This window comes from Eucyclogobius newberryi, unplaced genomic scaffold (genome assembly GCF_026437365.1).
Source record: "Eucyclogobius newberryi isolate DKJ021-1_F unplaced genomic scaffold, fEucNew1.0.hap1 SCAF_8, whole genome shotgun sequence".
Lineage (NCBI taxonomy): Eukaryota > Metazoa > Chordata > Actinopteri > Gobiiformes > Gobiidae > Eucyclogobius > Eucyclogobius newberryi.
Window position 1 is genome coordinate 13,236,540 of NW_027316500.1, and position 15,452 is coordinate 13,251,991.

General features: G+C 39.1%; 1 protein-coding gene across 21 annotated transcripts in view; it reads right to left on the reverse strand.

Annotated features, from left to right (window-relative positions):
* The window catches only part of LOC140351099 (neurexin-1a-like), a 313,779-nt gene that overhangs the window by 153,165 nt on the left and 145,162 nt on the right, over positions 1 to 15,452 (reverse strand). For all 21 annotated transcript variants that reach the window (XR_011925335.1, XM_072436782.1, XM_072436781.1 and 18 more), the window contains 5 exons: positions 12,494 to 12,616; positions 11,208 to 11,589; positions 9,386 to 9,576; positions 8,061 to 8,234; positions 4,466 to 4,585 (listed from right to left, as the gene is read on the reverse strand). Coding sequence is in view for 20 of the 21 variants with exons in the window: in XM_072436782.1 (XP_072292883.1) it covers positions 4,466 to 4,585; positions 8,061 to 8,234; positions 9,386 to 9,576; positions 11,208 to 11,589; positions 12,494 to 12,616 (990 nt within the window). In the remaining variant the exon portion in view is untranslated. The remainder of the gene's footprint in view (positions 1 to 4,465; positions 4,586 to 8,060; positions 8,235 to 9,385; positions 9,577 to 11,207; positions 11,590 to 12,493; positions 12,617 to 15,452) is intronic.

Here is a 15,452-nt window from a genome sequence, read left to right on the forward strand (position 1 = left end):
TTGATATCCCTACTTAAAATAATTACCGTATGTGTTTACCATAATTTCAGTACTAGATGAAATGCTTATCATCAACATGACTGAATACTTAATGGTCAGGATCTTTCCAAAATGCCTCTTTCATATCGCCACAGCATTTACAACCGTGACTGTGTTTGCGCTTTGGATATTTTAGTTCCCTCCTTCAGACCTACAGACCTAGTTTACATTCTACATCTACTTGTAATGCAACTGAAACGGCACAGCGAGATTGGTTTCCATATAATACGAGATTGACACTTTACAATACATCCAGAAGCGTGTGAAATGAGGATGCTTCAGTGGCCACTAGAGAAATCGTGTGTAAGTTGCTTTTCCCCTAGACCCTATTGCTCTCTTGTAAATTGTGCCTGGGTTTCAGCTTATGCAAATCAATCAAGTGAGAAGTGATATTTTTTGCTCTGAAACGTTGCTCTCCTACTTCCCCCCTCCTCCTCCTCCTCTCGTTCCTCATTCTATACCCATGACAATCCATCAACACAGATAAACCCAACCATCTCAAAATTCTTCATTTCTGCTGCCTCTAGATTTTCCCTGGCACAGAAAGACTTCTTGCATCACTTTTTTTTTTTTTTAAGCAGATCCATGGCGAATGAGATTATCATTAAAGTATGTTTACATATCAAATGAAGTGGATACTAATTATTGCTATTCTTTCATTAGGTCGCCAGCAGAAACCAGGCAGAGTTTAGGAAGTAAATGGACCAGATGGAGCCATTTTGTACAATGTAATCTTTATTTCTAACTGAAAATGAGGAGAGGAATGAGGAGTTTTAATGAGGATAGGTTTATAGTTATCCTGAGTTTGAGAGCAGGACCACACCTCTCACACACACACACCTCTTCCTGTCCCTATCTCATGTATCCCCCCTGCTCCCTTCCTCCGTCTTTTCATTTACGTGAACCTCAGGTCTTCCCCTCTTTTCTGCTTTTCAGTCCTTCTGTCTGTCAGTTACGAGTGGGAGACGATGACCATTGTCTTTACACATAATAAATTCATTTTTATCGACCCGTCACAGTAACATTGAAAATATCATGTTAAACAATAACTAATTTATGCCACTTTCATCCAAAAATCATTTATAAGTCATGTCAAGTCAAAGTTTTATGCCAATAATTTTATGCCAAGTTGAATAATCGTTTGGCTTGGAGAAACAGGACTTTTATAGGTATTTAAAAATAAGGAGTTATTTTAACCAAGAAATAAAACAAAACAATTATTATAATCCTCTGACTGAAATCGTTATTAAGTCATTTAAATCAGAACTTTCAAGGGGAATAATTATGAGTCTATAAATACATTGACCTGGACAGCTGCTAATTTGGTTTTGATGGATGACGAGTGGGATAAAGTATGTACTTCACACTGGAGGAAGGAATTCTGTTGAGAGAATGGGGCCTGTTTTTTACACCACCATGTCAAAGTGCTCATTTTTCACAGGGAGGGGCGGAATGTTGGAGAAATTGTGGTTGCCGGGAGGCTCATCATTACCATGTGTTCTGGGACTGTCCTGTTGCACAAAAATATTGGACAAAAATTAACAAGCATTGCAGATGTTTTTGACACCACCATCCCACTCAATTTCAGAACTATGTATTTGGGCCTAAAACCCCTGTCAAGGACAAATAAATGAATATCTTTGGAACACAGTTCAGGAAGCAGGGAAAAAGGCCATCACAAAAAATGTACGACACAAACGCCGCCTGACGATTAAAGACTGGACTGAGGCCATAACGGACATGCGGAAAATGAAAATAAAATCACCTGTGGAAAAACCACCAATGTGACAGAAACTGAATGGGTCTTCTATTTAAGACATTGTGTGCCTTCACTTTCTTTTTCTTTGGATGCCTTACTGTGTACTGGCTGTGAATAAAAACTATATTCGTGATAAATGAAAGTGGCTGAGGCGATGAGACGTCTGATGTGTAGAACCAGTGTAGCACTTGTGTCCGTTACACTGCAAACACACCAAAGAGGAGTGCTTTTATCTATTTATTACGCTGGATAATGGTAACGCTGAAAACATTGCTGAACTTCTATCCATAAATAGATGTTTTAGTTATTAGAAAACCCATGAAAGAATGCTATAAATGACATGTCTTTAAGAGCAACTTTCCATCTAGCAATGTTTACATTTTACACATGTAGTTCAGGTTAACTAATGCCACTTTTTTGTTTTGTGAAACGGGCACCAATTTTTTGAGTGTTTGCGTAATATTATTATATTTTCCATGATTTTCCATTTAGCCAGATTCAACTCCTTAACGCTTCAACCGATTTCAACATGTCATACCTCATTGTGATCGCTTTCGCAGTAGTACGTTTGACATTTGAACGACTTGTACTTTTTGCAGAATTGTTGAATTTTCAAAAGTATTAGTTTTCCCCATTTAAATGAATTTGGGCATTGAGTGTCTGCGGAATTCTTTAGACTTTATTTTCTTTAAGCTTTATTCTTTAGAATTTTGTGACGGAGGCGAGCGAGCGAGCGAGCGAGCGAGCGAGAGAGAGAGAGAGAGAGAGAGAGAGAGAGAGAGAGAGAGAGAGAGAGAGAGAGAGAGAGACTCCAGCAATGGCTTCAAGGTAGTTCAGGTTAACTAATGCCACTTTTTTGTTTTGTGAAACGGGCACCAATTTATTTATTTGTGTTATTCATTGTCTCTTATGTAGTAATTGCTACTATGCACTATACGGTACAGATTTTTGTTTTGCTCTTTACAATCTGATATTTTATAAAGTGTAAATGTATATCAAATGTATTCTCATAAATGGTATCTGCCTCTGAGTCATAGTATTACCATTACCAAAAGTTGAAATAAAGTTTGTTTACTTCATTAATTCAGTTGTAAATGTGTATTTATACAGTCAATGTAAAATATTCACTTCTGGAGATAAAAAAAACAAAAACCACAGTAATATCAAATAGCCCCCCCCCCAATATTTTGCATCACCAGCCGCCACTGGCTGTGCAATTAAACTAATTTTAATCAAACTCGAGATTCGAGTCATTTCTAATCTTCAATGATTTGCCTGCCAGTAAAAAGCATGTGGTTTGGAGCGCAGGCTTTGTTAGAAGAAATGTAACATATTATTTTTAGTAAATGTGAATTATTAAAAGTCTGTCACATTTGAGTTCAGGAAATTAATGTTTCTTTTCTTTTCTTTTGATAAGACAAAATAAAATATAATCAAAAACTGTGAGTTAAGTAATCTGAGGGGGAAAAACTGTGATTAGTTTGTGTCGTATCACCCAGCCCTACTGTATAGGCCGATACAAATTAAACTGCATTCCCCCATTCTAACCATTGACAAAGGAGGTTCAAAACAGGTTCACAGGAAAATGTATTTTAAAAACAGTTTGGTCTGAGTAGCAGCAATGCACGCCTTGGATTGGGAGAGTCACACTTACATCCGTGGACCTGAATCCTTTTAGTGTTATCATGCGCCGCAGATAGGTTCGGCTATAGGGCTGCAATGGAATCTATTAACACAGAGGCGATAACAAAAGATGGACCTTATCAAGCTGGTACAAGTGACAAAGAATGCATTAACATTTATGGAGCTCTCGTCCGCCTCTGTGCCAACTCGCTCCTCTCCTCCTAAAGCTGTGGTGCACTCTGTATTGTGCACAAGTATATTATAATGACCAATACAATCCCAGACAGTGCTGATTTTGCGTAAGAAAGTGGAGAGTGCATTTTCAAAAGGAGCCAAAGTAATAAGAACAGTGCACTCGCGGCTAAACAAGGATGGCAACAGTCCACCAAACTAACCAACCAGTTTTGGACCCAAATAGAGATTAATGCACATAGCGTTTAAAACTACAAAATTGTTTTCTTTTCTTATTTTTCTCCAGATGACTTGCAAATGTAATGTAGTCATTTACTGTCTACTGTAGAGTATGATGAACCCATGTGTCGTCAAGGAGAGGTTGAATCACTTTCATGTTTTGAATGCATCATTTTGAGTTCGAAATGAATCCTTTTCATTATGTATGTGTGTGTTTGAACTGAGATGCACCAATCCAGCGTTTTCAGTCCCGACAACCGACATGACGCTACCAAAGCAGATGATAAAAGCAGATATTTCTTTCCTTAAAACACATATAAATTATCAAAATGTGATGTGAAACTGTGACTAATGGTCAAGTAACTCTGGGGCAACTCTAAGGGGTCAAAAAGGTCAAATAATATGGGATGTTCTGGGCCAACAACCAGAGTGAATTGTCGCTTTTCATTAATTCACTGGCCTGACCCTGAACTTGTTTCCTAGAACCAATACCTGAGCCAGCAAATGTGTCAGTATTAAAGACATTTTAGTTTGAATAATAAGAAGAAATAGTGACCAAAAATTACCTAAAAGTTCAATGTGACACATAACTTAATACAGTTAATTGTTGTCGGGGGGAGTTTGTGGTCCTACCGTCGTTGCAGAGGGGCCCTCCGAAGGTGGTCATGCTGCAGTCACAGCTGAAGCCCTCCCAATGCTGCAGACACACACCCTGGTTAGCACACGAGTCCTCCTGACACGTGGTGCTTGGACCTGGAGTCGACACAGACAGGGAAAATTGCATTAGTGCACGACACAGGATGAATTCACATGTATTGCAAGTCAATTTTAGTATATTATATATATATATATATATATTATTATAGCCTAATTGGCATATAAATGGCTTTCAACTTCAGCTTTTGCTATGGCAACAGTTCTACTTTTTCACCTCTCTGAAACCCATATGTTATCAAATCAAATCTTCTGCAATAGCACAAACTAAAACAAAACTGATTTGAAATGCTGTGCTGTGCAAATTGGCAACTGCATATTTTGTGGATTTTTTTCACTTTTTTCCATTCTTGATAATAATGTGATTTGGAACTTAATTTAAGTTGACTTGGACAGTGAGGAAAATAATGAGGCCGTATCTGTAATTACAAGCATGATTTTCCATTCATTTACAGAACCAAATACAAAGGAGGATGATTAAACCTTTTATCCAGGAACAGAGCAAAACTAATTAATACCTGTTTTCTCCTGATTTACTGTTGAAATAAGTACATTCTGTTCTTAAAATTATCAACATATTTAAGTTTTTTGTTACGGTGACTAATATTACACTTTCTTGTAATTTTCCTGCGTAACTATTCTACAAATAAAAAATCAAGACATGATCACTGTTCCATCTAAGCTGAGCACGTGCACAACTGCGAACTGCTCCAAGGGTCTCAGAAAATCTGCACTGCGTACAAAAGAAAAATCCAACAAAAATGAAAATATACTTAAAGGTGGTATGGACGATATTTTTCAGCATTTTTTTTAATCATATTTCCTCGTGGTGTGGATAAATCATTTGTCCTGTCACGTATCAATCATAAAATGCACCTATCGCTCACCTGCAGCTGCGTGCGGTTCGTCCCCACGTTTCCGCGTGCCTAAGCGCATGGATCTATCATAATATAGTTCACTCAGTGTACGGGGCAAAATGAAGACGGAGAAAGACAGTTCGAGCTGACGCAGAAGTGGACAGAAATCTACGGGAGACGAGAGATGCGATGCGCTCCGTTGCGCTGATAAACAAACGCACGTGTGTGTTGTATCAGTCCGCACGGGGAGTGCGCATGCGCACTTCCGCCTGTGTTCTCAAATCGCCGAAAAATCGTCCATACCGCCTTTAACACATAAAAATGTAAACAATCGTATTCACTGAGTGACAGGCAAGGGTGAACTGGCATATGGGGATTTACCCGGTGGGCTGATGGGTAAATGGGTTGGAGGAGAGCCGCACCGTCGGCCCCCGTCTTAGCCCTGACTAGAGACCTATGGCGGACAGGATTACGGGTCAAATGCTGCAGGATCAGGCAGATTTGCGCGAGTGAGAGCGTGTGACCACTCGCTGTAATAGAGGACTGAGCAGGTGGAGATGAGAGGAGGAGAGCTCTGCGTCAGGTGGATGTATTATCATAAGACACTTTGACCATGTGAGTAGAACAATGCTGGTGAAACGTTATGAATGAGGCTCAGCGCAACGAGAGACCCAGTCTGTGAACGAGCATTTTGGCGCTAAGTTAAAAGAGAAAAGCAAAAACCTGTTAAAAAAGGCTAAATAATTTACATTCTGTTCATCAAGGGAATAGCAGCTGGAAAGCTTTTTTTTTTTTTTAAAGCAATTTGTTTAGGGACTAAAAACCCCTGTCCAGAAACTGAAAGAGTATAGCTGGGACTGTGTGTCTTTTAAAATACTTTGGGACTTAAGTAAGTGCTCTTTGTTTATTGCAGCTAAATTTGGTTAATTTAGAAAAAGGTTAACTGACAGTGGCATAATTTTCTGGGTACATCAAATCATCATGTATCATTTGTAAACTGTATGATTTTTATGATTTTATGTCTAAAATTGCTGGAACACTAATTTGTTGTAACCTATAATTTTATTCTATATCTATTTTTATCGTTTATATAATCTATGTATGGAAGCCTAACCACCAATTCTGCAAGTATAAAAAAAGTTACCTGAACCACTAACAAATGTATTATTGTCATGGGAAACAACAACATTTTCATGATTAAAAGCTCAAAAAAGTTAATTTTGCAATACATAAATGATTTTTAGGCACATTTTTAGCTTCTGAAAACTTCACTTCACTTGCCCTCAAGGCTACCTCAAGTTGCCAACAAGAAACTCAAACTCTACTCCGACCTGCAGTGACCTGAACACTAAGCACTTGGGACAAACCTTTCACTCCGTTTCCCATATTCACAACCACGGACCGCTCTATTGTACTACTATCGAAAGCTATAATGCTACTTAAACTGAGTCCATTCCACAACGCTCTCTCATACAAACTCTTTTCTATTCAGTCTGACAGCCAGAGTGGTACAATGAACTCAGCACGTCCGACAGAGCTACGTTATGTTAGAAAACTGATTACATTTGAAATAGGGGGAACTGAATAGCTCATAAGTCGCTCACTCAATACAAAAGAGGAGATGAATTGTAAAATTAGACTAAGTGACACAGAAGAAATAAATCAAATATTGTCTCTGGATGTGGTAGTCACATTAGACTGGCTGTATAATATTCATGCATGCAACAAAGGATTCATACATAATTCAAAAGAATAGCTCCTGGCAAACTCTCAGATACAAAATAGGAAACAACAGTGGCAATACAAATATGGCAGAGAGAATAATCAGATTACGGCCAAGTGTAACAGAAATGATGGCGTGCGAGGGCCACGGAGCAGAGTATACTAACACAGACACTGACACAAAGGGTTCAATTATGAGCCGCAGGTTAGGGGGGGCCTCACTGTGTGTGTCTGCGAGTCTGAGGCCAAACGCAGGAGGAAAACACAGGAGGAAATCTGGCTCTTGTGTTATTCATAATGCACTGGATATTATCAATAACATGCAATTCAAATTATAAACATGAGAGCTTTGTTTCTGGATGTGGCCTCGGAAATATACGGTAATATTAAAGGAATTTAAGATGCACTACGTCAAGAGGAGATTTTATTGTAGTCTTCGGTTTATAGGGTTTTCAAACAATACATACCCAGATGATAGATAGTACTTAATAGTGAAACTGTGAAAAAGTAGATTTGAGTAAAAAAGTCACATAAATCAGACTATTTATTTACAGAATATTTTTTTTAAATAGTCTTCTGATCTGTATCAGAACTAGTGTAAGACCACATAGTTATCAAATAAACCATGTATTCTTATCATTGTGGAATCATCTAGTATTAGAACTACTATTAAACGTAGATAATTAGTAACATTGTCATTAAAGTTTGCACCTATGAATGATTTCAAAGTTTGTGATTGGGTGCACGTTTTACTTTACTAAATCATAAAATAAACTAACTATAAATCATACACTAAACATAGCCTTTTGAGACACTGCAGAAAACGTCCATATTTTCACTACGGCAGTTCCTTCTCTTGACCTTCATCTTCATGTGTTGTTGTGTTGACCTTGTTTTCCTCATTGTTTTAGAGTGTGTTGGTTGCTGTGCCTCACCTTCACAGCCCCTCTCGATCTGGCCCACACAGTCCAGTGCGTCGGACATGAGGTCTGGGAGGCGTCCGTTTAGGTCCACTGAGGCCAGGCAGCCCTGGAAGCCCTCCTTCGCATGCACCAGTTTGGGCAGCTCTTTGTACATCTCTTTGGACACTCCGCCAACGTAGAGGTTCCCTGTGTGTTCAAAGACACGTGTCAATACTGCCCTCTGGTGGAGCGAGGTCATCACTACAATGAAAACAGTGATGGAGTTAAATTGTCTTCATTCTCAGCATAAAGTGATCAATTATACATGTGCAGAGTAAATATGACTGACCTTTAATGATCTTGTGCAATATACTTTTTTCAAGAGAGTATCAACTAATATTTTACAGAGTTAAGACACTATATATCTAAATGTATGTCTATATAATTTTGTTCTTCTTTTTTTCATTTTTTTAATGTCCAGAACAAAACCGAAAATAGTGATAATGACACAGAGAGAGAACAAAATCATCAAAAGCATCACAAGACAGCCAATTAGATCAAATTAGATCAAATGATTTAATTTTATGTAATTTGAAGGGCACACATAAATATCCCACTCAGCCCATTTGTAGATGCTCCACTCACAAGAGAAACCAACTCTATTTCCATTCCAGTTTAGTTTTGGAATTGGATAATAAAATGGAAACACTTTTTATATTAAATGTATGCAATTCATACAGTGTATTGTTCTTGAAAATTCTGTGTGTGAGGGTTGAATATCCAAATGTTCATGAAAGTTACAGCAATTAAAGGTGTACAGCGTAACTTTTCTGAGGAGGCAAAACACCACCTGTTTGTTTCCATGGAGATGCATTAGGTCACCAAACCTACCGTATATCATGCATTTACTGGTGTTTTATTGCTTTATCGTACAGACATGTATTCTTACTGTGAGCTGGGTCCCCTCTCCACAGATCTGACATGTAGATGGAGATATATATATTTATGTTTAAAGCCGTACTGTGGAATATTCCAGGAAAAACAACAACTGACACGACCCTCCATCGGAAAAGTTACATTGTTTACCTTTAAACTATATGAATATGTGAATAATAAACATGATATATGAATGTCTTAAATATTTGGCATTTAGAAAATGTTTGGTGTTTTATTTATATTTTCTGAAGAATCCTCCCACTAATGTCCCTCCTTGAAATGTTGAATAGATGAAGACAAAGGCCCAGTAGGACACGATTAACCGCAACAAACACTGCAAAGATCCACCAGCTCGTCACTGCTCACTTCAACCATCCAAATATCCCTGTATTCTTAAAAACATAGTACGTGCAGTGAGTCACCTTTCAGGTCCAGGTTTTTGGCCCCAGTGGTGGCCTGTGTTGTGATCTTGGTGTCGATCTTGACCATGTGCAGGTTGTTGGTGTCTCTGGAGATGATGACGTTGTGCCAGTGGTTGTCATTCAGAGGTTTGTTAGAGTTGCCTTTGATCAGATGAGCTCCGTTCCCCAAGTCGGATACATAGTGGAGGTACCTGGAGAAAATATGTTTATTAGATCTCGTAAGGCCATATATTCTCTTGAAAATTCAGGCAATTTCTGGTCTATTTGACTCTTAATTATTTATAATTCACTCTCTCAAGTTGGCTGTCATTTGCGGAGCCTGAAGGAGATGAAAAATATCTATTATTGCCAGAAGCTGTTTCAGAAAATTGTCTGGCAAATGACTGATAAGACCGTGAAACTAGGAGGGAAAATGAAGTCAAAATACTCATTTCATTGTCTGTGAAATTTGCCCTTAAAGAGAGGAAAGTTGAATGGTAAACATTGTAGATTTGTGTATGCATTGTATTACCAGGTATGTACAGGTCATAGTACACAACAGTCTGTGATGCTCAGAACCAACAGTCCTGGTTTGGTTTTGATGTAGACTTGGTTTGGTCTTTTCTAGTCCTGGTTTAGGGTGCGTTCACACTTGCACACATGCATACTATATCAAAACTGCAAATACACTGGAACTAAACACGGAATCTGGACTGAAAAAGGCACAAACCAAGTCCACATCCAAAACTAAAATGTGCTTAAACCCGGACCAGACTTGGACAAGTGTGAACGCACCCTTCATCCTGTTATTAATCTAGCTTTATTTCTGGATTTATAGTTATTTTTGGTTTCAATTGTTCTGTCTCTCCATGGGCCAGTTTAAAACACGAGAAGATCAGGCACAGTTACCGTATTATAAATCGCACTGGAGTATAAGTCGCACTAGCCAAAAAAATGCATATTAGAGATGAAAAAAACCTATATAAGTTGCACTGGAGTATGAAATGCTTGCCTGACCCACCAGCCCATTCTGTTCAAATGCGTAAGGGTCTGGAATCGGAGTCAGATCCAATGAAATCGTCGGTAATCCGTTTACCTATCCAATCCCAGTCGGAGGTTTTAACGCGTCACACTGAGATACGGAAGTAGCTCTTCACCCCCGTTCCAAAACATTCAAGATGGCGGACCCGGCTCGTGACCCGGCTCGTGACCCGAGTGTTTACTTCTGCTCTCACTTCGGTTTGATCAATCAGGAAAGTCCGCTTTACTCGCCGTGATGAACGTGCGGTTATACAAAGGGCGTCATCGCGATTCAGGAGACATTTTCTGCGACGGATAACGCGGAACACGCCTTGTTGACATGGGCTACGTAATATCCGGTTAAGCATGTTGCGTTTTTTGCGTCACTTCTGGGTTTATGTGATTGAGTCTGTCTCTGCTCTAAACTCCGCCCTAGAAATTGAAACGCAGCAGTCGAGCCCCAGACCCACACACAGTTTTGATAAGTAGTTTGCCAAAACGTGTTGGGAATGGCTGGTCAGGCAAATGAAATGCAGTTGCAAGTGTGAAAATAACTAAGTAATATATCATATAAGTCGAGTATAAGTATAAATATAAGTGTAAGTTGCACCCCGGCCAAAACTATGAAAAAAGGTGCACAAAAAAGGTGCACCTTATAGTATGGAAAATACGATAAAACGAAGAAACAATCACATTTTTCACAATCTGGACAACATTTAAATCACTCAGATGTTTCTGCTGTAGTGTCCACACATCCCAAGATGAGTCTGTTGTTTTCACCTGCAACAAGTGAAAAAGTGCCGCCTACGTTCACGTCTCTTACCCTTTGACCAGCTCCACCACGATGAAGTCGTTCCCGTCCCCGCTGTTGTACAGGATGAGGCCGTCAGACGAAGTGGTTTTGAACTGGAAGAAGAGGTGCATGGAGTAGTAGGCCTGCAGTGTGGTCAGCGTCACGTAACTGGAGCGAGACTTGAAGGTGATGGGGTCGGCGATGATGTTCTTGTATCCTATCATGGCGTTCAGCTCGCAGTAATCGATGTCGCCGTTCTTGCACAGGTCGATGTAGGCCATGCCATTGAAGGAGAGGCTCTGGATGTGGCCGATGTAGTTGGAGGGAACCGTGGACATGAAGCGCTTCTCTGTGACGATGCCCGTCTCGATGTTGTGGAACTCGAGCTGAGTGTGGTCGCCCGCCATTTGACCTTTAGGAGCGCACACGAGGGAGGGAGAAGTCATGGGGGAGACGTTATAAAAGCAGCCCTTATTTTACTTAACATTACTGAAGACAACTGGTAATATGAATGAATGTATCACCTCTAGAGTTATATTTGTACTTACTCAAGAATGAATATAAAAAAGTGTGAAAACATTACATATAGATTCATGAGCCAAAACAATTTAAAAAGTAAAGAAAAGAGAGTGGGACATCCACAATACTGGTTAACAGATTCATCCCACTGTAATAAGTTAAGTGTTGAGCATCTTTAAATTTCAATAGGCTTATTATTTTAACTGATTGTGACATATTGTGACGACACAAATGTCACTCAGCACGTCATCTTTGGTGTTTTAGTCATTCCGTTTCACAGTCGAACTCTGAAGAGAAGAGTGATATTTAGTGCCTCAGCAGGAACATAAGTAACAGACTCTTCTTGTCAAAAGTGTTTACAACAAAACAGTATCATGAACCTTGTTGAATATTATGTTGCAAGGATTCTGTATCAATAGTTTGTGTTGTTATTTGACTGTTTTATATTTTGTATTGTAGGAAAGCTAATGTTACTGATTTGATTTTGATGCAGTTTTTATGGACAACAGGAAGACTAGTAATTGAAAGCTGATGAGGCTAAACCAATAAATAAATAAATACATAAATAAATAAATAACTAGATGAATAAATATAAATAAATACCAAATACTTATTTTTTTACGTTATTGGCTTAACACTGATATTAAAATGTATTTGTTTTGATAAAATCTAACAAAAATATGAATTACATTAATTAACATGAATATTCAAATGGCTGGCAAAAGACTATGCATAGTGGAACTGGATGCTTTACTGTAGTAACCAAATAACAAAACAGAAACCACAATGAAAAGTACCTTCCACTGGCGGCAGGTCATCCACCATCAGTTTGAGACTCTTGCCCCTCCTGTACACTCTCACTGTGTGCCACTCATTATCGTTCAAATTCTGACCCGCAAATATAGTCTCTGGGCCTTTGCCTGCAGGACAGTCCACACAGCGGTTAACACAGAACAACACAGGGTTTGGGACAATGAGAGACAGAATTAAACAGTGGAAGAAACAGAGAAAGTGAGAGATATTTGAAATAAGACAGGGTAGAGTTGCAATTTAGAAATTATTTGACTTTGAACGCTGCACATTTGTGTCTGACTTGCATTTGTTCAACATTTAAAATCAATTGGGGAGTAAAATGTTTTGAACGCCTGTCCTAAATCGTCCACTGGGGGGCAGAATATAACCATGAAAAGCACTGGACACCATGTTACACTTTGTACAGCCTTGGCCATTTCATACTGCATTCACTCTTTTCTTTATTCACAATGAATCTCAGTTGAATTACACTTGTGTGATACATTTGTGGCCATAGAGTGTGATCCTAACTGAGCAATATCAAGCTTACTTACAAATGATATGCGTGAAAATCAACTCAAAAACCCCAAACCACTCCATGTAAGTGTATTCACGTACATCTTAAGACCGCAACACCTCGCTGTTGTGAGACATCCTCCTTTATCAACAATAGTTAGTGAAAATGAACAAATTTGAATTTGGCTAAATGTGCAAATGAAAATGCAAGTTTTATTTTTTGGAGAGTTCATTGAAAAAAATGGTAATACTAAAAGTCTAACATCTGACATCCTTTACCAAAGACACTCGTAGCATCTGTCATGACTGTATTATCGCCGTACAGCCCCATGTTGCCCTCCATCGAGTTAAGTAAACACAGATCTATCATGGGCTGCACATTTCAATAGTAAAACCCCCACTGCGCATTTGACTTTGGCTCTTTATCCTGCAGTGAAGCCCCCGCAGCTCTGCACACATCAGGACCAGTGGCTGCTGTCCCCTGCTCCCCAGCGCTGCCCTTCTGCAGTGATGGATCTGCACTGGGCTCTTTGCTCCACTGCCTCCAGGCCTCAGGGGAACAGCATGAGAAGATGTGATTATCCAGTCAATCAGCCCGACTGGCTGAACGACAGGCGCACACTGGTGAGACCAGGTCAAACGCAGACCCTCGCACAGGTGGAGAGGGCACAGACCAAACAACGGCCGATGGCGATTGCTTGATTGATTGGGTCCCCATTAGTTACCAGTACAGACTTTTTTCTTCCTGGGGTCCAAGTAAGGCCACAAGCACCTCCTCAGTAAAATATAACACATTTAATATTTGAGTGGGCCCCAGACTACTTTGTACAAAAATGCCAGGCCATGAGGTTAAAAATGTTAAGAAACTCTGCATTAAAGGGGATGTATCATGGTTTTTCAGGTACTTAGTATTGAACTGCATTGTTGATCTTGGATTAGTGATAGAAACGGATTGACTTCCTGTTTAAAACTGCAGAACTGATTCATAGTGACTATTTGTGAATTTTCCAATAATCACATCTAAGTGAGGCGGAGATGGGGGTAGGTGAAAACAGGAATTCTCTGAGTACTCGAGCCACAGGATTACTCAAACATGCGTGAATCAATCAAACTACAACTTTGAGGAAACAGCTTTGCAACAAGTTTAAAAGCTCATTGAAGTTGATTTAGCATTACATGTTTCCTTGAAAGTATGAATGTCAGGGAGACGTTAGCAAGCACAAGATTAAGCTCAACCAAATCAAAAAAGCAATTTGGATTAATTAGTAAAATGCAGTCCTGCTCTTTCTTTGCTAATATAATTCTGTGCTATTAACAAAATATCCTTGTGCCATTTGCTAATCCTGAAGTTTAGACCTTCAAACTAAAATACATGGGATTCTTGTTTTAGATGAGGATTTATTCACATTCCCCTGTTGTGTGAAGCACTTTGAATTGCCTTGTGTATGAATTGTGCTCTACAAATAAACTTGCCTTGCCTTATTCATATTTCAGAATTTGTAATCGCTAACACAACTTGTTGGCCTTCACAGCGACTGCTACTTTCTGCATCAATCATGATTTATTCTCAATCCAACAGAAATGTGTTCAAACATGTGTCTTTAAACGTTTCAATTGGTGTTTAAATATCAGACACATTTGAAATATACCCTTATCAGCTCTTTTTGTAACATGTTTTAAAACTTTAAACAATAAACGGTACTTGATTGAAATTCTGAATATATTCAAAACATTGACGTTGACAATATTATTTAAAATTTGCACTACATTTACTCCGGTTGTAGCCGTGGCGAGTCAGATACTCTTGGTCAGCTGTCATTGGGCGGCTGTTAGCAGTGTTAAAGCATTAGTGGCAGTATTCCCATCGGACGGCTCGGACGCCTGGGGAGCACAGGTCCTAATTGACAGTGATGTGTTCTTTGAGTCACTGCAGAAACCCTTCATCCACAGAGCGGACCCTAGCGGCACGCCTGACAACACACATTCATTAGGAAAAAACTAAGGACCAAAATAACACAGGGGAAAATCATTAATGTTAACTATTTGTGTGGGAGAGTGGAACGGGCTTAACACACTCTCCAAGAAGTTCAATTAAACATCCTCCACTGACGTAATTAGGTTTGAAGCCGCAGAGAAGTGCTGTTTCTACTTTCCCTTGTTGGATTTCAGAGCTAGTTTTTTATGTTGATTCAATGAAGCTATTTTTAACTACAGTTTATTGTTGTGTAAAATAAATCTGACATTTGCAAATACCTGACCTGATTCTGGAGCCCTAAAACACACACTCCACTGCAGCCAAATCAACCACATGAGTAATAACGGCAATATTAATGACATCTATTTAATTTGATTCCACTCCTATTGAGATATGGACCAATAATACTAATGACTACTGATTAACGTTTTTCTCTTTTTTGAACAGAATATAGATTTTGTAGTTCAATGGAA